Genomic DNA, 24190 nt, shown 5'->3' with positions numbered 1-24190 from the left:
AACCACATCACACACTGAAAGCACCATGAGACCACTTTAAATCATCATGGCTGCCCCCAAAGAATCCTGGGAGCTTTAGTCTGTTAAAGGTGCTAAGAGTTCTGAGGAAAATCCTTTCCTCTGCAGAGAGCAACCATCCTCAGAGTTTCCTGTGATGAGGAATTGATTGTTTGATCATTCTTAGGAAGTGTTGCTCTGGGAGGGAAATGAAGGTCTTCATCCATGTATGTAACAGTATAAACATTCCTCTGTGGTTTTCAGGCAATACGTTAAGTAATGACCAAGCAAAATTTGTAAAGCTTGTTCATTCCATCCAACGACACCAATGGCAATATGGGAGGTGAGAATTTGCTGCTCCGCAATACTAAAAGTGCCCGATTTTCGGCAGTGAGGGGGCTTCCCCTGCACAGAGAGCCAAGCTGATGGGGTGCATGATGATGATGATGATTATGATGATGATACCTGTATTTATACGGGTACCTACTCAAAGTTAGGCCCTAGTCAGAGAGGCAATTGAGTTGCCACAACTATGGCGTAGTGCACTTGAGAAAATGTGCAGAATGGAAGGCAAATGAGAGGAGAGCATGAAAATAGGAAATATTTAGTGGGAGCCAAATTTTTGTCCTCACTGATATCACCCAAGTCTGCCCTGATACTGGGCACTTAAACTCAGAAGACTGATGATGATGGTGGTGATAATTTAAAAGAAACATTTGAATATAATGAGCAATCAATCAGGAGTACCGGTACATGAAATTCAGTACATGACTGGCTACGTACTATATTTTATAATACAGTGTTTGTATTTTATGATGTCTCTTCATCTTTTTCCAGATAGTGAGGGATAGATTATAAGAGAAAATGATAGAAAGGGTTGCATTCTATTAGCTTTTTCCCAGACTAAAACCCAATGAAATGAGTAGACCTAAGTTAGTCGTTGCCATTCATTTCAATGGATCAAGTCAGAGAACAGGAGTGAGAAATTGGTGGGCTTCCAGATGTTGCTGAACTCCAACTCCCATCATCCTTGGCCATTGGCCATGATTGCTAAGGAGTTGTAGTTTGGCAGCATATGGAGGACCAATGGTTCCCAACATCTGTTCCAGCATAGGTCACAGGCCTTGGGGATCCTGTGTTGGAGAGCTTCCAGATGTTGATTGGGATCAGGCAGCCACCAGCCTAGCACCCTGACATTTCTTCCGCCCTTCTCTATGTGTTTCTAAAAATGGAATCTCCTGGCAATTAAACTGTGTGTGAACTAGAACAGTAGCAGCAAAAAAAAAGCAATCTAAATTCAGTTAAAGATCAAAAGCACTGAAGCATGGCAAATGGGCTCTACGTTTGCACTCTGAAGAATTAAAAAGGGAAGGAGCACCAAGTAAGACCATTAGCCGTCACTGTTGTTTTGAAAGGGAGTTGGGGTGGGTGGGGGTGGGTGGGTGGGGGGGTGCGTGGGTGTGTTTTAGAAGATAGGTAACTGCTTCCAGAATAAAAAAAACCTTATTACATTAGCAGCAAATTGCCAGCATTGCAAAACAGCAATAACAGAGTCCTACTTTAATCAGGTTAGATCTTTTGCATCTGATGAGCCAGTTGCAAATCCCACTACTGCAAGACCAGTATGTCAAGCATAGTGACTTCCACTGCCAATGGTGGAGCAGTCTAAGGTCAGTGATGGCTACAGGCAGGCCACTTAATTTTCAGTGAAGAAACCACTGGTATATAACTCATACGAAACACTGTGTATTCTTGGTATGATAGAACAGGATCCAAAAACAGATTTTTCTGCGGGTCAAACCACATACAGTTTTTTATTTTATATTTTTAATGCAAATAGCATCATTGCAAGGGGGGTAGCTGATAATGATGGAGTTCCTAGAGATGGGGGGGTGACTTAACCCTAGCTCTGCTCCTGAAGAAAATTCACCTCTCAAGCTGGGATTTGCTTTTGGAAAAATCTGTCATTGGTCCTGGTGGGGGATTTGCTCCCTATGCAAACAAGCGGCTTCATCGAATCACAGAATTGTAGCATTGGAAGGGACCCCGAGGATCATCTAGTCCAACCCCTTGCAATGCAGGAATATGCAGCTGCCCCATATGGGGATCGAACTTGCAACCTTGGCATCATCAGCACCAAGTTCTAACCAACTGCAGCAAGGGAGGACAGGGCTAAATCCTCCTCCACCAATCTGGATCATTAGCCATTCTAGCACCCCACCCCCACCCCAACCCAAAAAGAAACCCTTCAATAAATAGCATCTAACACATGAATTATGGTGCTGGAGGAGACTCTTGAGAGTCCCATGGACTGCAAGAAGATCAAACCTATCCATTCTCAAAGAAATCAGCCCTGAGTGCTCACTAGAAGTACAGATCCTGAAGTTGAGGCTCCAGTACTTTGGCCACCTCATGAGAAGAGAAGACTCCCTAGAAAAGACCCTGATGTTGGGAAAGATGGAGGGCACAAGGAGAAGGGGACGACAGAGGATGAGATGGTTGGACAGTGTTCTCGAAGTGACTAGCATGAGTTTGGCCAAACTGCGGGAGGCAGTGGAGGATAGGGGTGCCTAGCGTGCTCTGGTCCATGGGGTCACGTAGAGTTGGACACGACTGAACGACTGAACAACAACAACAACATATTATAATGTACATTGTGAATTAGCCTTGACTAAAACAGCAGTCTTTTTTTCAATACCATGCTTAGCTCTGAGGGTGTGGGGTGCTCAGCCATTTTGGGAGGGTAGGTCCTTGTCTTTCAGAGTCACTGTTCATCATTCCCATTTCCAATTGCCCTCATAGTCAAGAGCCAATTTCCTGACAGCCCTGTGGAAGCAGCATCACACATTGTAAACCTTTCTTTTTAGAAGAAGACTCTATGGTTGCAAGAGATAGCCTTGGAGTGGTGAAAATCACCACATCTGCATGAGCCTCTGGCTACATGTTATTCCCAAAACTCTGCATCATCCCACACAGCAGTGACAATATTTTATTTTTTTTACTGCATCAGGTGCAGTGGTGTGGTAAAACTGTCACATATATCTTTCCTCGTGCAGTGGCGTTCCAGGTGGCAACAACAAAGCTATTAAGAGCCGGACCTCAGAAATCCCTGAGGCAAAAACAAGATCAAATTTTAAAGTAAGGACCCATTCGGATTACTGCTTGGAAAGAGCTCTGCTACAGATGTTGGGGAAAGTGATTTCTGGACTAGCCAAGGCCTCCATTCCTGACAGCCGTGCGTGCTAATGTCGCTGACTTTTACAGCAGCCTTGGGCACCCTATCTCCATTTTTGCAAGACCGGCTGTGTCACAGAGCTGGAGATGAATCTGCAGCCTTTTAGTTCAGAGAGATTTAATCAGAGTGAGCACATGACTGCAATGAAAGCAGCCTTTGCCAAGCGCGTGAGAGAGAGCGCTGTACGTCCCCCCAGTAAAACAACTGATGCCAGCTATTGCCCCCACCCCATGCTGCGTTTATGGGGCAATTATTCAACTTTCTCTTTGGCTCAACTGTAAATTAAATGGGGGAAACGGCTAATTTCTGGGTTGCGTTTCTGTAATCTAAAGCTGCAGAGGTGCCTTTAGATCATACCCTCCAAGACTTCTCCAATAAAAAGAGAGACGTTTCTATTCTACACCAGGAAGCTTCTCCTGTGTTAGATCTTGCCAGACACATAGACGTATTGTACACACATAAATCTGTCACCTTGAGCTGGTTACAAGATCTCTGCCAATCCTACCTCACGGGATTGTTGTAAAGAAAGATTGTTGTGTGAGAGGGAAGGGATCACGTACAACACCTTGCATCGATAAATGCGATTAAATAAAAAATTGGCTGTAAGCTGCTTTGGGTATAATAGCAATAGTAGTAGGGAGAGGAGGAGGAGGAGGAGGAGGAGGAGGAGGAGGAGGAGGAGGAGAAGAAGAAGAAGAAGAAGAAGAAGAAGAAGAAGAAGAAGAAGAAGAAGAAGAAGAAGAAGAAGAAGAAGAAGAAAAAGAAACTGTGAGAATGAACTCAGTGGGACTTCGTTCTGTATAAAAATGCTTAGGATAGCAGTGTAAGACTTCACAGCCTTTACTCAGTTACCTGGGAGTAAGCACCAATGAATACAGTGTGACTTACTTCTGAGTAGACATATAAAGGTTTGCAGCGTAAAGCTCCATTTACAATACAGGAATAAACACTTCACACATTTCCTTTATTTAAAAAAATGGCTGGCTGGTGAAGCATTGCAGTTAAAGAATTTAAACTGTCTTGGTGACATTTTCCTTCAAAATTATAGGAAAGGCTTTTTATGCCAGCTTCACCATTTCCTTCATTTGGCACAGGAATTTTATTTTCAATATAAGCAGGACTCAATTTTTGCACCTCCACATACCCCACTTTTAGTGGTTCTCTGAGACACGGAGGGGAGGAAGAAGGGGAAAGTGGAGCATTCTGGGATCAAATCAGACACCGGGGCGCCTTCTGTAATTCCGGGACTGTCACTGGAAAATAGGAGAGTATGTATCGGGGTCATGGCAGACAAGCAGAGCAGAACAGCAGAGGGGTCGGCAAGATGTGGCATGTGTGCATGTCTTGGAAATCTTATTTGAGTCTCTTTGGGTTTGCTGGGCAATTCTGTTACCTTGATTTGACAAACACCATAACTGATAAAGAGGAAAATTAACTATGCCAGGGAGAGGCATACGTACAGTGGTGCCCCGCTAGATGAAAATAATTCGTTCTACGAGTGTCTTCGTAGGGCGAATTTTTCGTCTAGCAAAGCGGCAATGCAGAGCGGAGGTTTTCGCGACGGAAAAAATTCGTCTTGCGAGGCAGCCCCATTGACTTTTTCGTCTTGCGGGGCAGCCTTGGGCTAGCGAATGCCGTTCGTCTAGCGAGTTTTTCGTCTAGCGAGGCATTCGTCTAGCGGGGCACCACTGTATTCAGTTTTCAAATACTCTTGTTCACAATACAGTTGTGAGTTTTTTGACTAGGGAGTGGTTATGTGGTGTCCGAACTTTTTTTAAAGAGGGCCAGATTTGATGAAGTTAAGGGCTGTGAGGGCCGACCAAAGGGCCAACCCAAGTTGTTGAGTTTTTTTTTTTTAAGGATTGAAGTTTTTGAGCTTTTGTTTAGGATTGAAGTTGTTGAGGTTTTTTTTAGGATTTTACCTCAGGAAATAAACTGCCACAGGGGCCGGATTAAACTGACTGGTGGGCCAAATTAGGCCACCAAAACAGACTTTGGACATGAAGTGTCCTTCAGGTATATAAGTATATGAAACTCAGGAATCACATCACTCAGTTAAGGAGCAGCAGAGGTGTTTTGATGTAATAATGACTGGAGCCATAGTGAAAAGACAGAAGTAGGCCCACAACTAGCCTGATGATGGCACAGGTCTATTTTCCAAATGGCACTAAAGTGACTAAATGACATTGAGCATTATGGAGAAGGAGACTTAAGCATTCTCCTCACAAGCTGTTCCCTAAGTCTTATTTATTATCAAAAAAACATTGAGAAAAGATGACGTAATGTGAAGTAGCTCTGTAGTGAAGTATGCATGGTCTCCAAAATCAGCCCCATTTCCCCTGAGGGACTTTGGCCACAGAACAGAGTTCTTGTGGAAATTAATTTGCTCGCACAACATAATCTCTCAATTCTCCTCTACAAGTGTTTGTATTAGAACTTCACCATATTCTCTGAATATTCAAATGTTTGCTGAACAAGTGATACTTGTACCTGAAATATAAAAGTATTGCATTTCCCTATTTGATATTTTATTACAATATTTGATCATTGCATTCAGTAGTTTGACATAAAATTCAGTCATTTTTTTCATGTGTTGCAACTGAAGCATTAATACAGTGGTACCTCTAGATGCGAACGGGATCTGTTCCAGAGCCCCGTTCGCATCCTGAGCAGTTCACAATCCGCAGCACCGCTTCTGCGCACGCACGGGTCACAATTTGGCGCGTCTGCGCATGTGCATGGCGTCATTTGACGTGTCTGTACATGCGCGACCCGCCGAACCCAGAGGTAACCCATTCCATTACCTCCGGGTTCGATGCGTTCGTAACCCATGCCATTCACAACCTGCAGTGACCGCAACACGAGATACCACTGTACGTTGGTATGCAACAGTATTTCATATCTTCTTGAATTTGATGGTTGACCTAAAATAGTATTTGGTATCTAATGTGCAATGGTCTGTAGCATTTGACAGCTGAGATCCATATTTTATGCTTGGAAAAAAAACTATCAAGAGATTCCATCAAGTCTGAAGTACTCAAGAACATGGAATATTGTTGCAAAATTTTACAGTCACACAATTCTGTTTTAAATTTTGCATGGTGCAATTCGATTTAAAATTCAGAGAAAGGGGACATTTGGAAGTTATCCAATTCACACTTTCTGAAATAATATGCGAACTAAAAGACAGCTATCTTTTGAAGTTCACACTTTTTTGAATTTTGCAATGCAATTATCCAACAAAACCCAATTCACAAAATTGCATAAGGGGAAAGTGTGCAGGAAAGTGAAGACATTAGGGGAGATGACATGCAACAACAATACAGTATATTAGGATGCATATACATTGGCACCTTCTGTATCTAAAATCTGAAAATTGGTTGAATTGTATGAGAGGATAGGGGGATACTGAACATTCTAAAAGACCACTGCTTTCTTTTGTTAACTGTAGGAAAATTAGGCATAATATAGATTTAAAAGAACACGTTATTCTTTGCAGCTGGTGTTTCATCATTCAGTTTGATGCAATGTTATGGACAGTTATCTGTGGGGGTTTGAATGGGGAATTCTGGCATTGTGAACTCCAGATACTTTATATTCTGTGCCACAGTATAAACTTACCAGATGATAGCGCATCTGACCTCTGCTGTACTTTAGCGCCACCACCATAGATGGACAGAGAATGGTATTGCAGCTACCTGCTGAACAGAGGACAGGTGATACCCAAAGTTTGCAGCTGTTCCTATAAAAGAAGCTGACTCTGATCTGGCTCCTCAATTGAAACAATATGTTGATTGAGGTAGAATCCAGACACATATTTTTTAAAAAATGCTGTGAAAATGCTCTTTTTTAAAAAAAAGTTTTGAAAAATATATTGAATTTTTTCCATAGCTCACCATCGCCATCTAGTGTCACATTTGTATAATGCACCTTACAACACAAAGCATTTTATTTGCATCTGTATAGCTAAGTCCTGAGTATAGACTGAGCTTTCAAAGCTCCTGCCTGCCTCCAGGCTTACCTCCAAGGTGGATTTAAACAACTCCGCATAACAGCCTGCATCTGTAATGAAATTGTTTTTAGATACTTCCATTTTGTTTTATCATTTAGTGTCCTGGGCTCTTTTGGGAAGAAGGGCAAGAAATAAATTAAATAAATAAATAAAACGTAGAAGGAAGAGAACGGAATGCAAAGCGTAAGCAAACAGTTCTCTCAATTGGGAGGATGTTAGAATCCTAGATCAGGAGAATTCTCCCAGAGTGACTGTGCAGCCCATCACACAACTCAGACAGTTATCAAAGACATCCGAAGGCTCTAAGCACGTAACTCCCTAAGCACAGAAGTTGTGATCTTCATCTGTTAATGTGGCTGAGATGCTCAAAGGCCTGAGGAGCTAGAGGAACTAAATGATGTTGAGGTACCTGGGGTCCTTACAGATGTTTATGGGCCAAGTACATAGCTCAGTAGGTACAGCATGAGAGTCTTAATTGCAGAGTTATGGGTTTGAGCCCCACATTGGGGGGGGGGGAGTTTCCTGCATTGCAGAGGGTTGGACTAGATGACTCTCATGGTCCCATCCAACTTAACAATTCTATGATAATATGATTCTATGACTACAGGACCCATCATGCCTGATGTTTAGACACACTAGCTGGGGCTGGTGGGAGTTGGTGTCCAACAGCACAATAAAGGCCAGAGGTTCCTCACCCATGAATGAAATAATAATAATAACAATTTATTATTTATACTCCCTGATGGGAGGGTGCTCCACAGGGCGGGCGCCACTACCAAGAAGGCCCTCTGCCTAGTTCCCTGTAACTTCACTTCTCACAGTGGGGGAATCGTCAGAAGGCCCTCTGCCCTGGACCTCAGTGTTCAGGCTGAACTGTGGGGGTGGAGACGCGCCTTCAGATATACTGGGCCGAGGCCATTTAGGGGCTTTAAAGATCAGCACCGACACTTTGAATTGTGCTCGGAAATGTACTGGGAGCCAACGTAAGTCTTTCAAGACCGGTTTCATGTGGTCTCGGCAGCCGCTCCCAGTCACCAGTCTAGCTGCTGCATTCTGGATTAGTTGTAGTTTCTGAGTCACCTTCAAAGGTAGACCCACATAGAGCGCATTGCAGTAATCCAAGTGGGAGATAAACAGAGCATGCACCACTCTGGCAAGGCACTCCGCGGGCAGGTAGGGTCTCAGCCTGCGTACCAGATGGAGCTGGTAGACAGCTACGTTGGACACAGAAATCATAATACATATTCCTTCGTCTTTTTTGAAAAAAAAATGTTTCCGCATTTTTCCTTAGCTGCACCACCCTTCACAAGGGTTTCGCTTTGGAACTGTGCGTGAAAGCAGCGCGGAAGATTATTTCAAGCAAAGCTTTCCAGACATGCACGAGTACATGAAAAGGTTCAATGTGCCTGCAACTCCCGATGGAGTGGAATACCTGAAGTAAGTGCACATTGCAATTTCCCATAAAGATATTGTATCTCGAGGTGGACCTTTGGGATCTGGTAGGTTTCCTATAGATTGACTTAATTGCCACTGTTTGGATCAGTTCCACCTAGATGCTTAGCCTGTGTAAATTGGCAGAGATTACTAAAAACCATCAAAGCTAAGCCACCAGAGAAGTCTGTACAATGCTCTATGAACTCAAAGTCAAAGTTAAGTACTTGAAAGCTCCATCAATTGTAATGAATTATACATGCCTTTAAATATTTCTCACTGAAATTCTTAACTACAGGTGTGCTGTGGCCAATATATTTTTAGCCTTCTGGACCCATCAAATAATTTTTATTTAGGGAATCCTTCCAGACAACCTTTAATTTTTTTAAAAAAAATATATTACCCATTTCCTTTAAAATAATAATAATCTCTGGTTATTTTTTTATTGATATTTTTAGATAAAATGCATTTTTAAGCATTTATAAACCAACTTGATTTTAATTCTTAGAGAGGTATGGGTTTTTTTAAGACAAAAAAAATCAGATAAATTAATCAATTGACTACTATGTGTTCTGACAACAGCATCAAGAGCACTTGTGTTTATTGACTTATAAATTAGATTTCTGTTTGATTTTGTACAGTGTTTATGTTAAACGCTTCCTGAGGATTAGCTAAAATAGATCCAGAATTTCCATCCAGAAACAATAAGGCCTCTGCAGATGAGTACAGCGGAATAGCTTCTTGTTCCTTATCAAGTGATTTTTTTCTCGGTGGTGTTGGTTTTATGCTTTGACTTACAGGCATGATCCAGAGAAACTAGATGCCTTCATCATGGACAAAGCGCTCCTGGATTATGAAGTGTCAATAGATGCCGACTGCAAACTTTTAACAGTGGGGAAACCATTTGCTATTGAAGGTATGAAATATCTTTCTACAAATGTGTATAAGCACTCAGTTATTCTTTATTACTTATACATACATCCAGGTAACTAGGGTAGCTCAGTCAGTGTCAGGGACCGAGCTGAGGAGGGTTGCACTGAGGAAGAATGGTGGAAGTCACCCCCTCCCCCTGATCCTAGATCTTCCCAGGAGCAGGAGGACAGTACAGTCATACCTCTGGTTGCATTCGCTGCGGGTAGCGTTCATCACGACAAACACGCTGAACCCGGAAGTACCGGAACAGGTTACTTCTGGGTTCGGCGCTTCACGCATGTGCAGAAGCACTGAATCGTGCCGCACACATGCACGGATTCAGCACTTCAGGTTGCGCTCTTTTCATGTTGCAAGCGGGCCTCCGGAACGGATCCCGTTCGCAACCAGAGGTACCACTGTATAGATTTGGAACAATGGTTTGAAGAGGGGCATAGTTCAGAAGGCAGAAGCTGAGGGATACTGGATGGGGAACAGCTAGGAGAAGAAGCACCGGGAGAGAGAGAGAGTTAACAGATTCACAGTCTCTGGATAGTATCCACCCCCTTCCCCAAAGTCCTGGAGAGCTCAGAAAGTGTCAGAACAGAAAGCACAGAGGAACAGAAAGCCCAAAGCTCAAAATGTGGGAGTGACGTGGATTAATAGGGATGGAGAGGGGAGAGACCTTAATTGGGAGCACCGCCATTCTGGTTACATGCTTTCTTTTGTCCTTCACTGTGTTTATTAAAGAAACAAACTGGTAAAAATTCCCTTTCATTGATCGGCTCATTTACGAGCACAGGGGAGGAAGCCGATTCCCCAAAGCCTGACAGTCAGTAGAACTTGAGACTCTTAATCCCAGGGTTGGGAGTTTGATCCCCACATTGGGCAAAAGATTCCTGCATTGCAAGGGGTTGGACTAAATGAGCCTCATGGTCCCTTCCAACTCTACAATTCTGTGATTATCTCTCTTTTACACAAGCCCACCAGACGACTTACAATACTAAAATTCAAAGCATTTCAGTATTAAAAACAGTACAAGAATAGCAATCATTTAAAGTTTTAAATACAAGTAAATAAATAAGCCACAGCCTTATTACACAGCCCCAAGACTTACTGCTTTTCATGTAGCATGAAAAGCAGTAAGTCTTGGGGCTGTGTAATGAGTCATCAATTCAGCCTCTGGAATCAAAGGGCTGTATACTCAGAGCGGACCCATTGAACTGAATGGACCAAATTTTAAAATATCATTTAATTTCAGTGGATCTGTGCTACATTGGATTTCGGTGGATCTGTGCTAACATTGGATGCAAGCCAAAGCCATCCTGAACTCACTTACCTGGGAGTAAGTTCCATTGAACACAACAGGGATTACTTCTGATTAGACATGAGACAGTGCTGCTGTTGCATGTTTTCCTCTCTGGAATTATTTCAGGCTGCCTGCCATCCGTAACCGTCACCGATATTTGTCACAACATCAATCACTTTCATCATTTCCAGTACATTTCACTTCCTTTTATAATCAGGTTTTGGGGGTTGGTCTGTTTGGGCATTAAATGACACAACAGCACAATCCTACACATGTCTACTCAGAAGTCTCGGCGAGTTCAATTGGATTTATTCCAAGTAAATGTGTGTGTGGTACAGGATAGCAACTGAAGGCGCTGGCTAAAGTTCCAGTGGTTCATGACTTAAGAGTCCTGGTTTCACTGGTGCTGTCGGTGCACAACTGCACCCTAAATTGGGTTCCCCCGATAGCTCTTTCAAACAGACGTCTTGACTTTTCAACCAAACGGGTGGTTTGAGTCAAGCGGCTCATTTTCTTCCTCTGCCTCTCCCACCGCTGTGCTCCCTTGAGGTTGACATGAAGGAAACTCAAAAGAACGGCTTGAAAGAACAGCAGCACTTACGGTACATAACCACCATGCAGTGGCATAGCGAGGTGGGGGCTATGGGGGCGGGGCGCCCCGTGTTCCACCCTGGAGGGGGTGACACTCGGCACGCGCCCCCACCCCGTGACGCCCAAGCCTCACCCTGCCGCAGTGCGGCAGTGGAGGCAAGGGGCGGGCCCGCAAGCGGCACCCGGTAGGGAGTGCACATGTGCGTCACCCCGCACATGCGCACTCCAACCCCGTACAGAGTGCGCATATGTGGCATCCTGCTCATGCGCACTCTGTATGGGGCCGCTTGCGCATGGCAGCCTTATGGCACCGTACCAGGTGCCGTACAGACGCCGACCGGGGTCCCAGGGGGTGACAAAAAATTGTCGCCCCCTATACCCTCTGGGCTTGCTACGCCTCTGCCACTGTGGACCATAATAGGAGCCGTCAGAGTTTGGGCTTCTTCACTCTCCTGGGAAGGATGATCCGAGCTGGACGTGATTGATGCGTTTTCCCCACTTCCCGTTCCCCGCTTTCTGTGACAATCTATCAAACTCCACACCCACCGACCTCTGTGCTGGACCACGCACACTTCCCGCCACTTGATGTGCTAAATGAAGCCAAGGGAAGTCGAGTGGTTCTGTCTGTAACTCGAGCGCTGCCGTTTTAAAGGCTTTGGCGGTGCTGAGGTCCAACCTGACAGGTTTGAAAAGCCATTTTAAACTCTCCGTCGCTGTGGATGAATAATGACATGGTAGCTGCTGTCTCAGATTACCGAATCCCTTGAAAGCTCATATTGTAAAGCTTAAGCCAGGGCTGGTGAACTCTTATCAGCTGCATTCAGCATGGCCAGTGGTCAGGGATGAGTGGAGTTGTAGATCGATGGCATCTGCAGAGTCAAAGGTCCCCCAACCCTTGGCTGCAAACACACCACACTTTTGATAACTCAAAGAATCCTTCGGATGTGTTTTAAATGTCCTTTAGATACATGGCTTGCATGCAGAAGTCACAGGCTCTCAGCACCACTAACTTACCCTCCATTTCCCCCCAGATAAAAGCAGAAATGTTACATACCCTCCAACATTTCTCTGATGAAAAGAGGGACGTTGCCATTATTATTATTATTATTATTATTATTATTATTATTATTATTCCCCACCCATCTGGCTGGGTTACCCCAACCCAGTGGCTTCCAACATATACAAAAATATAATAAAACATTAAATATTATGTTTTTAAAAACAAAAACCTTTCCTATACAGGGCTGCCTCCTGATGTCTTCTAAAGGTTGTATATCTCCTTAGCTCAGGGGTTGCATAATTCCACACCCTCCAACATTTCTCCGATGAAAATAAGGACGTCCTAAGGAAAAGCGGGACATTCTGGGGTCTAATCAGAACCTGGGGTGGCTTCTGTAAGTCCAGGAGTGTCCCTGGAAAATAGGGACACTTGGAGGGTCTATGTATTTGAACTATCCAGTGTTTTGTGGCCACGGAGCATGTCCTCACTTAGTTGTTTTGCAATTTCCTATCTAAGGGGTCCCCCCCCAAAAAAAAAAAACCCCAAGGGTTTTGTTTGTTTTTGTTTTTGTTTGTTTTTGTTTGTTTTTTGTTTTGCTTTTTGCCAACTTTGGGATTCCTCACCCATGCACCCTGCTGGTACCTTCCTCTTGTCTGTTGATGGTGTTGTTTTGGTGACATAAGGATCAACATTCAGAGAATGAGTGTACTGTTAGCCTGCAGGACAGCCTATAGAATGTTAATGCAGCTCTTGAATCAACCTTAGATCTGCTCGGAATTCAGGTTTTTGGTCATGCTGTAGTGTGACTGAAATATACTCGGAGTCAAGTGTGGATTTCATGCTCTTTATTCAGCTCATAGTAGCAAGGAATGACTCTTTCCCCAAAACGTCTGCTATATATACATTATTTACACAATGGGCCCCACGTGATTGGCTAATTCCGGGCTACTCCTGTAGGCCAATCAGGTTGCGGATTCACTTCCTCCAGGAGCTGGATTGGGTGGCTCCTGCGGACCAATCAGACTGCTGCATTCTGGATCCTATTGTTCTAGGATTCAGCTCAGTACATAACAGTGACAAAGAGATGCAATCCAGGAATTGGCTTGCGTATTGAAACTGGTCTGTTTCCTCCGCTCCTTCGGGCCATTTTTTCACTCCCCTAGTGGTTCTGTAGTTGCCAAATCCACATGCACAAGTCCTGAACACGCAGCTCTCTTTCTTTGAGCCTTCTTTGAGTTTCCTGCCTGCCTCTCTGTAGAACTGGACTTTAAACTTTCGGTAGCCTGACTTTTCCCTCCCGAATATGTTTGTTTAGCTGATTAGAACGGGCAAGCCCCTAGAGCAGGCCAGCTCAACCAGCTAAATATAGTTTTATGTGTATATACCCATATACACACAAACACACAAACACACACACACACACACACACACACACACTACAACGTCGCCTAATATCCTAGTTGTATAACGTGGCAGTGGGGCTGCCGACCTCCTGCTGCTTCTTGGCATGGTGCTCATGGCTTTGTGGACTACTCTTCTGCCGCAAATAGTCATGAATTTGCATGTGCTAAAAAGGGTGATTATACAAGCAATTAGCAATCTCCCGCTAGCAACTTGCAGAGTTGTTTGTGAATTCACCCACTTAATAGGCATAAAAAGCTTTTTGCTTCTTCTGTTTTACTAGTCTGAACCTGCTGTTTTTTTCTCTGTGCACTTAGAGGTGTTGTGACAGTGAACTAACTGTGGCACACAAAATATATGTCCTGTTTTATTTCTTACCAGACACACACACAAACATACCCCCAATGTCTATCAATACTAGCCTTCATCAACCTAGTACCATGCATGTTTTGGACAACAACTCTCGTTGACCCCAGCCAGCCCAATTTCCTCCCCCACCCCTCCATACAAAGGATCGTTGAAGCTACAAGTTTGCATTTGAATGCATGACTCACGGTGCATAGTTATTAAACATCCAGTTTATGACAATGCAAACCACAAACATACATACATACAAAGAGATCTACACCTGACTAGAAACAGTTGCCAATATTCTGCTCCACTTTATAATAATAATAATAATAATAATAATAATAATAATAATAATAATAATAATTTATTTTGCCCCGCCCACTCTGGGCAGCTTCCAACAAAATATTAAAAATACAATGAAACACAAGCAAACAACAGAGAACCAAGACAAACGACGCTGACACCAAACCCTACATATATTAAGGAAAATAGAAACATCGTCTCCCCACCCCACCCTCCCCCCATCCCACCCACCTCTTTCCCCCTTCTCTCCCTAATGTCTCAACAACCGAAACTGATCTGTAAAAATGTTACATGGAAAAATACGAAAGAGACATTGCACACACTTTTGTAAACCAAGAAAATGAACTTATGTGTATACGGGGGGGGGGGGAGAATCCACATAGTGTGTGGGTGTAAGTACATGCACGCACACCTTCAAATTTGTGCACAATAGCAGATGTATTGGCTGCAAATCACAACACAATCTGAAGCAGTACTAGATGAGATTGTGACTGCTCTGGTAGAAATAGCTTCAATATTGCGGTTCTGATGAGCTCCCCATTTGGGCTACCTCATTATTACTCATGTGACCTTGAAAAGCCTCCACATTTGCCAACAGCTATGACTTATTCCTGTGGCTCACAGAGAGATCCTTGATTTTGGCCGGTTGACAAGGAACAACAAAATCAAACAAAGCAAATGAGGATGGAAATCCCTCGTACCATTGGATGATGGAGACATTTCATCTTCAAGCCACCTATTTCGCACAATAGAATTATAGTGTGCTTAGAACTGGGGGGTCCACGATGAGGGAGAGATAGAATTTTGTTGATTGTTCACCAGTCACAAAACTATATCCCAAGCACCACACGGCTTTCCAGGGAACTGAGTAAATACATATGCACATATTTGTTAATATTTGTATTTTAACACATTATTCCGTGGAACACCGGGGGGGTGGGTTCTTTACCTTCATTCTACAAGGTAGGTTAGGGCTAGGGCTAATATCCCTTGCATATTATCTGTTTGGAGTGGATCAGGAAGGACAAATAAATTATGTTTTCCCCCCTCCCCCCATAGCTGGTGTTAGAAAGTGGGGGGGGGAGAGATTTGTTGCCATTTTGTAGGTATGATGATGGGCTAACCAGCATCTGTTATCAGGCTTTATTGCCAAAATGAAGATACTAATAGACAAATAAAGCCTTAATTGATGATCTGGGGGAGGGAGAGGAACCTTTGCTTCTTTATAAGAAAAACAACGACCCACATTCAGCTGTGCAGCCATTCAATCGTTCTCAGGAGACCCTTGGATAGACACTGAATATTAAATTGGATTCGTCCTAATTCAGTTTGAACATCAGCTGGCAACATCCACTGTTCAAGGAATACGTAAGCAAGCTGGAGAGTACTCAGGAAAACGTGGGTATTATTATCTTGGCCATCATGGCAAAACAGTGGACAAGGGTGACCTCGTGAGATGTCTTCCAAGTTTGTGCCTCTCTAATTGCACTGCATTTTATCTTCCCATAGGGTATGGTATTGGCCTTCCTCCAAACTCTCCACTAACCTCAAATATTTCTGAACTGATAAGCCAGTATAAGTCCCACGGCTTCATGGATGTCTTGCATGACAAGTGGTACAAGGTTGTACCGTGCGGGAAAAGAAGCTTTGCTGTGACAGAGGTAAGAGACGTTCTACAGTCATCCATCCGACAGCATCCTCATTTTTCTCTTGGCTCAGATGCTTACTTACATGTACACACACATACTCAGTACATGGCGTGCAGAAAGGGATTTTTTTTTAAGATTATTGGTGTTGATGTCAGGGGGAAGGGGGTGCAGTGGGTACGGGTGGCCCCAGGCGTCACCACTGAGGGGGGTGACAAAATGCCGGACGGCACTCACTGCGGGGCCTGCAGCACGCCTGAGCCACACGTCTCTCCTGGGAGAGACGCAGTGGCTTGGACATGCACAGGCTCCATGCTGCCCAAATGGTCCACCCACTGCCTCCCCACCCCCAGCTGTAGGGTTGTTGAGTGGGAGGAAGCAGGCAGATTCCAGAGGTCCCACAGTGCACCCCGCCCATATGGGCAGCTCACCCCACCATAGCTGTCAAGTTTCGGATTTGAAAATAAGGGATCAGCAGTCTCACCTATCCCGGGGACAGTCACATGTCAGTGGTGGGCAGAGCCAGAAGCAAAAGTGGGCGGAGCAGCAATGTAAACTCCAAGCGGGCTCGGGCTCGGAGTGGAGCAAAGAGGAGGGCAGCCAGCAAAGAGGAGGGCAGCCATGTGCTCCGTGCAATGGAGCCCCATCGTCTTCTTGTCTGATCCCATCAAAACAGGACAGGAAGCAGCAGCTGCTCAAAGGCAGCCAGGCTCCGCCCGCCAGCTAACCCTATTGGCTGGCTGAGGGGCTCGGCGGCAACGGATAGGGGCTGATGCAGGGGGAGGAATACACCCCCCTGTAAGCACGGGAAACGGCTCCCACTTTCTTTGAGGGCTGAGGCTTTTCTCTCCAAGTAGGTGAGGTCTTCCCACCCAGTCCTTGGCCAGCAGGGGAGGAGCTGCTTAAAAACGGGAAATTTAAGGGAAATAAAAAATAAGGGAGAGCAGCGGGAAACTGCTTGAAATAAGGGAGAATCCCGGGGGAAACGGGATACTTGACAGCACTGCACCCCACCCCTGGGCGCACCGCCCCAGGTGCCCAAGCGGCTTCCTCTGCCTCTGCTTGATGGAAAGAGTGCTGTTTGCAGAGTTATTCCAAGAAGTGTGTGGGACTAGCATGCAAAGGCGGTGGCAGTGGGATCACGTGGTGTGTTCTTTTCTTTTAAAAAAAGATTTTCCTTTTCTTTAGAGGGAAATAAAATAATACAAAGTAAAGTGGGGAGAGACGCAACCATCTAACAATTATATTTCTCCTGGCCTTTACCCCAGGCCAAATGCTTCTTGTATAGATGCTCTGTTAACCTGTCAAGGTATTCGCCAGAGCAACAATACATGTCCATTACCCGCTCCACAGAAATGTGTACTGCAAAGGAACTTTTTTTCCTGAACTCCTTGTGTCCTGTTGGAAATTTAATAAAAGAAAACCATGTATTGTGAAACCTTGTCATGTTGAATTTGCCCCTTAAGCAATCAGGCCTTCTTAAATCAGCTTTTCCAGTATTGCTACCGGTAAATCCCAAACCTTGATGCACCAAGGTTCAATGGTGGCTCCCTCTAAGTACTGACCAGAAATGGGCAGCAATTGCTCTTGCTGCCCTGGGTGAAAAGCAAACCATGTGTGCTTCTTGATAATTAAAAATTAAAACAAAACAAAAAAATACAGAAATTGCAGGGGGGGTTGTTTTTGTTTTTAAAGGTGTCAAGGGAGCAAAACAGAGTGAATAGAGGTAGCTGCGCATGCAGGTGGGCCCCTGTTCTTTGTATTTGTGTTTGGAGGTCTGAATAACAATGACTATTAGAAATGGCGGAGGCAGAAATAATATTACAAGCCTCTGAGCAGCACTTTGGTAAAATGCTAATACAGTGGTACCTCGGTTTACGAACTTAATCCGTTCCGGAAGTCCGTTCTTAAACCAAAACTGTTCTTAAACCGAGGCGCGCTTTCCCTAATGAGGCCTCCTGCCACCGGTGCTCTTCCACCGTTCTGTTTCCGTTCTTAGACCGAAGTAAAGTTCACAAACCAGGACACTACTTCCGGTTTTGCAGAATTCGTAAACTGAATAGTTCGTAAACAGGGCTGTTCTTAAACCGAGGTACCACTGTATGATGTAGGGTTAATTGACACATTGTCAGGGAGCCAACAAGGAGAACAGGTCATCTGCAGATAAGAGAAAGTCAGTGAAACACTGGCTAACTTAGAGTTAGTTTATGTATAAAGGAAGCAGAACAGAGAACACAAGGAGGAGAAGAAGAAGAGGAGGAGGAGGAGGGGGAGGGGGAGGGGGAGGGGAGGGGGAGGGGGAGGAGGAGGAGGAGGAGTTTGGATTTGATATCCAAAGGAGTCTCAAAGCGGCTAACATTCTCCTTTCCCTTCCTCCCCCACAACAAACACTCTGTGAGGTGAGTGAAGCAAAGAGACTTCAAAGAAGTGTGACTAGCCCAAGGTCACCCAGCAGCTGTATGTGGCGGAGAAGGGAAGCGAACCCGGTTCACCAGATTACAAGTCCACCGTTCTTAACCACTACACCACACTGGCTCTCTGCTCACATGGAGACTTCTAAGGGTTGCTCCTGTCTTAATGAAGCAGTTGCCTGGACTGAATTGTAGCTCCCCCTTCACTCCTTAGTCAGACCCCTCCCAAGGGACCCTCTTTGTTTCTGCCTGGCTCTCTGCTCAGTAACATGCAATAGACACCTTGTTCTGGGAGCAGGGTGGGGACTGGGGACTTGCAGGCTGTCAGCATAGAATCTGTCCGGGTGGCTCTGCAGTGGCACTGCCAAGTCTGATTCCTTTCCCTGTCCTGCACTGGGGCACCTACCTGTTTCCTGCACTTCTTCATCCTTCAAGCTCTCAGCCTCCATTACCTCCCAGCTCCTCCCCTCCTCTGGGGTGTGGCCAGTTTCTCACCACCAGGAGCCAGGATCCAAATTCTCTCCCTCTGTGCTTTCCCTGAGGGGGCTCTCGGTTGGGCAGCTTCCACCACTCCTCCTCATCCAGCCAATCCCTGACGCACCCAGGTGGTTTTGGAAGCTGAAGCAGGATGAATACAGAGGACCACTGAGCCCAATGTAAGCCAGCCGAATGCCGAAGATTTACTCTACTGATTCCAAAACAAAATTAAAAATTAAAAAATCCTTCCAGTAGCACCTTAGAGACGAACTAAGTTTGTTCTTGGTATGAGCTTTCGTCTCCATGCACACTTCTGAAGAAAGCTCATACCAAGAACAAACTTAGTTCGTCTCTAAGGTGCTACTGGAAGGATTTTATTTTTTTTATTTTTTTGACTATGGCAGACCAACACGGCTACCTACCTGTAACTGGATCTACTGATTCCTTTCGACGTGCAGCCACACAGTGGTGTGGGTGTCACTTTTCAGTGGCTGTGAACCCATGCTGCTGTGGGGTTTGCGTAAGCAAAGCAGCCACATGGTCGACAAAGTATAAGAAGTCGTGCAAACATTGAAATATAAGCATCCACTATTAAGACGCACATTAAAGTAACAGCATTGAGACAATACGGCAATTGAAAACAGGCGATTCGGGATGAGAAATATTAGAAATTTCCAGGTCAGTGCTTCCCAAACTTGGGTCTCTCTAGCTGTTTTTGGACTGCAACTCCCATCATCCCTAGCTATCGGGACCAGTGGTCATGGATAATGGGAACTGTAGTCCAAAAACAGCTGCAGACCCAAGTTTGGGAAACACTGGTCTAAGTGAATAGGCACTTCTTCCATCTTCAAAAGCTGGGGCCTTCTCATATTTCAGGGAGTGCATTCCATAATGAAGTGGAAAATCCCACCTCTGCGTTATCACAGCCCAATAGTCATCATGCCTTTGCAAAGTCAGCTCATTGGCAAGGCTGAGTGGCAGTAGCTCTCCAGAGTTTTTGGCTGGAGCTTTTACAGCCCTACTTGGAGATGTCACGTTGAACATGAGACCTCTTGCTTGCCGTCTGTGCACCCTGCTGCTGAGCTACAGCCATATTAGTTGCCATGGCAAAACGTAGCCGCTTCCATTAATCCAAAGCCATATGCTAAAATGAATATACTCCAGATAATTGCGCTTCAGAATGGCGGAAAGTAGGACAAATCTCTGTAAGCAACGCCGTTAATGCAAGGGACAGTGGGGTGAAAGAGAAGGGGTGAAAAACACCGGGAAAATAACGCCCTCTGCTAATACAAACGTAGCAGTTTTACAGTTTGGGGATTGTGGTGATGTGTGGCGAGAACAATCGCTGCTGCCTTTTGATGGAATGGCACCTTAAAAGGGAAGGGAACTTTAGGGTTCATCTCTAAGGCTGAGAGTTACGCAGCTTGTGAACTTGCAAAACTGGATTGTATGTTGCAAGGGTGGGGGAACTGTGGTCCCGCAGAGGGTGCTGCACGCCAACTCCCATCATCTGGTTAACGTATATGGGTTGATGCATGCAGAGAGAAAGGACAAGAAAGGGTTGAGTTAGGTGTTTTGGTTAATTTTCGAGTGTATTTGTCCTGCACCTGCAATTGATTAAGCAAGCACCTGAGAGCAAGTCAGTGCAATCTAAAGTATAAATGCACTTGTGTTTGAAGCAAATTTGCTCTTGACCCTTGCTCTTGGCCCAGGGGCGGGGTGGGGGCGGTCCGCCCCGTGTGTTTTCACTGAGGGGGGTGATATTTGGAAACACCACCTACCCGCGACTCCCAAGCCTACCCTGAGTTGTCGGGGGAAGGGAGGAGCTGCGTAGCTTTGCCGGCGGCATTCCCCCCTTCCCCCTTTGTTTTGACAGCTGGGGGAGGCTTGGGAGTTGCAGGCAGGCGGCGCACCAAATGTACGCCACTCCGTGCACCCGAGTGGCTATCCCACGCTTGGGGGGGCACCCTCCGTGCCCCGCGCCCTTGGGAGCGCGCCTGCCCTGGGCAGCCGCGAAAAATAAAAGCATTTTAAATGCATTATAACGCCATGACACCAGATGGCGCTGTGATGCTCCGTCTTTCAGCAATGTGATTTCCCGTGATGAGGTTTACAATACATTTTTCTGAAATGTTTTTTGGATGTGTCTAGATCCAGCCTGCATACTGCTGGAAGGACTGTATATTACAACTGTATGCAACCTATAAGCTGTGAGCTGCATTATATTATCAGTAAAGGGACTGACCCTACCTAGAACTGTCTGGTTCTCTTCCATTGGCACACTCCGCTGGCGTGTTGAATGGGCACTTTGCACATGCCCCAAAACATCCCTGACTAGCAGTTATGCTAGCTGGGGTAGATGGGAGCTGGAGCCCAACAACATTTAGAGAGCCAATGGTTCCCCATCTCTGGATGTTGTAGAGCACAGAAAAATAGATGGGCCAATTATTATTATTATTATTATTATTATTATTATTATTATTATTATTATTTCATATCCCGCCCATCTGGCTGGGTTTCCCCAGCAACTCTGGGCAGCTTACAACATATAAAACACAACAAAACTTTAAACATTAATAAACAAGATATCCTATACAAGCAACAAACAAACCAATAAATCAGTAACAACAACAACAACAATAATAAACAATTTGCAGTTATACCCAAATTAAAGTAACCACCAACCCCAACTAAACATTTAACCAACACCAACCCAACAAAAATGAAACAGAGGAACCAAAATTAGAACCGTTTTAAGCATTTTTGCCAGTCGCCCCAACCCAAGCGTTGTTCCGGCAATGTCCAAGTGGCTTCCCAGGACCCTCTTTTAGCTGTTCAGGGTGAGTGTGGGCCCTGCCCCCTAGGCCAGGTAGAAATGGGCCTTGCAGCAGGGAGCGTTCTTCCCTCCAGCACTCATGGCAGCAGCCGTGTAGAAATCAGTAGGCTTTAAGCAGAGCAGGTTAATGCCGACAACCTGCTGATCTCGAGATGTTTCTTGAAAGCCAGATGCACTCCACATTCTCCAACAACAGTGTCATCCAAAATAAAATGTTATTGGGGGATTGCCAGTTTTCAAGGCAGCACGCCTGCACCCAGCAAACTCTATAGTCTCTGACCTCTTGGTCCTTTACATATTCTGGAATATTGTCCTCTTCGGTGAAATTGCATTAAAAGGAACAACAAGCAATTGCCGTCCATTAGCATCAAGGTACTTACAAAGGAAACGTACCTTTGCCAGGAAAAAGCTGGCCTGTGAAATGCAAAAAGGATATAACTCCCCCCCCCCCCCCAGGAGCTGAAAGGTCAGAAAGAAAAGTCTGTCGAGTTGTTGTCGTTTAAATGGGTTGGGGGGAAAGAGAGAACACTTCTTGGCAACTGCTGCAGTGGAAAAAAATGTAATGGCATTTGTTTAGAAGCCTCCTATTGAATTAAAAGTTAAACCACAACGGACTAAATGTGTGATGACACTCGAAAGCTGAAGTTAATCCATACTGGAAGAGAGACATCTAGTTGAGCCTTTGAGGCATTGCACAAAATTGCCTATTAGGAATGCTGAAAAGAAATCTTTGTGTTTCTAAATTTAAATAAAGGATTGCATGCATTTTGCTTCCTTGCTTGCTTGCTTGTTTAAGAACCATGCTTTGCAGCCCTCTATGTGTTTTTTTAAATGTAACCATAATTACATGAATTGTGATATTTGATCCTGGAGGAAATGAGCATCCTTTTGGTCTATACAGCAGAGGTGGCTCCAAGATGATGCTGGAGTTCCAGCCAGCCTGGTTAAAAATCAGGGATGATGGGAGTTGTAGTCCCAACAAATCCTGGAGGACCACAGATTAGACACCTCTGCCACAGAGCATCAAACTACATGTGCTGTTAAATGCTTTGTTAACAACTAGATTAGGGTTTTAAAAAACTTAATACCAATTTTCATCAGGACAGCAACACACCAGGGGGGAGAGAGAGGCTTCACCCTCCCCTGGCCAGTCATGATCCTGACAAAAATCACCTCCCCGCTGAGCTCTTCAGTTACAAAGCATCAGTTGGAAACTATCTGGGCAACTGCTTTTCGAATCTCAGAAGCTAGATTTCGTCCTTCTGCATGGGCAGCAGAAAGAGAATAAACTGAACTAGCATGAATGTTGTCTTCTTCTTCTTCTTCTTCTTCTTCTTCTTCTTCTTCTTCTTCTTCTTCTTCTTCTGTTTATAAACACAATATATTGGCTCATTAAAAAAAGTTTGAATATAGGATGCTTATATTGATCCATTTAGCCCAGGATTACATACTGACAGAAGCTGTCCTCTCGCTCCTGCTAAGTGACGAGGCTTTTTAAAATAGAAGATCTTGGCCGTTGAACATGGGCCCTGGAACATGAGGTGAAGTGGCTTCAAATATTCTCCTGGCCTTGCTTAGTCGATAGAGCATGAGATTATTAATCTCAGGGTTGTGGGTTCGAGCCTCACGTTGGGTGAAAGATTCCTCACGCTTCCTTCCAACACTACAATTCAATGATTCTGGGATTCTATGTAACAACAACAAAAATGTTAAGTTTATACGGGAGGAGATGTGAACTGTTAACGCAGAAGATAACCTTAGATGAAAAATCCTTCTGCAGATTAGATAACCGTGGCTTATATCTGAGATATCTGTGCAGGCTAAAGGCAGGATATTGAGTTTATCTGTCTAGCTCAAGGCTGCAGCCTTCTTTACACTTGCCAAGCGAAAGCTGTGTTTGCATGTCCAGTTCCCAGAGGCCTAGCAAAGGAGGAAATAAGTGGAAGAGTCACAGTTACACAACACACACACTTGTGTGATAGTGCTATTCTTGTTACCACCTGAATCTTATATATATATATATATATATATATATATATATATATATATATATATGAGATGATCATATGGTAAATGTATTGTCTAGTCTCATCAGTAAATACTTTTAAGGAAATGTTGGGATTGGTTTGTTTACCTTTTGTTATATGCTCCCCAGTCTCCAGGCAAGGCTTCCTCAAACTCGGCCCTCCAGGTGTTTTGAGACTACAATTCCCATCATCCCTGAACACTGGACCTGCTAGCCAGGGGTCATGGGATTTGTAGGCCAAAAACATCTGGAGGG

General features: G+C 44.6%; 1 protein-coding gene across 1 annotated transcript in view; it reads left to right on the top strand.

Moving 5' to 3' along the window:
* GRIN3A (glutamate ionotropic receptor NMDA type subunit 3A) overlaps positions 1 to 24190 on the top strand; it is a 96740-nt gene that overhangs the window by 57716 nt on the left and 14834 nt on the right. The window contains 3 exon segments of the mRNA XM_033173616.1: positions 8536 to 8681; positions 9476 to 9591; positions 16049 to 16200. Of these exon segments, the coding sequence (XP_033029507.1) occupies positions 8536 to 8681; positions 9476 to 9591; positions 16049 to 16200 (414 nt within the window).

Source organism: Lacerta agilis, chromosome 16 (genome assembly GCF_009819535.1).
Source record: "Lacerta agilis isolate rLacAgi1 chromosome 16, rLacAgi1.pri, whole genome shotgun sequence".
In the NCBI taxonomy this organism is placed as follows: Eukaryota; Metazoa; Chordata; class Lepidosauria; order Squamata; family Lacertidae; genus Lacerta; species Lacerta agilis.
The sequence above is the reverse complement of the archived record's forward strand: the minus strand, read 5'-3'. Positions and strand labels throughout refer to the sequence as shown.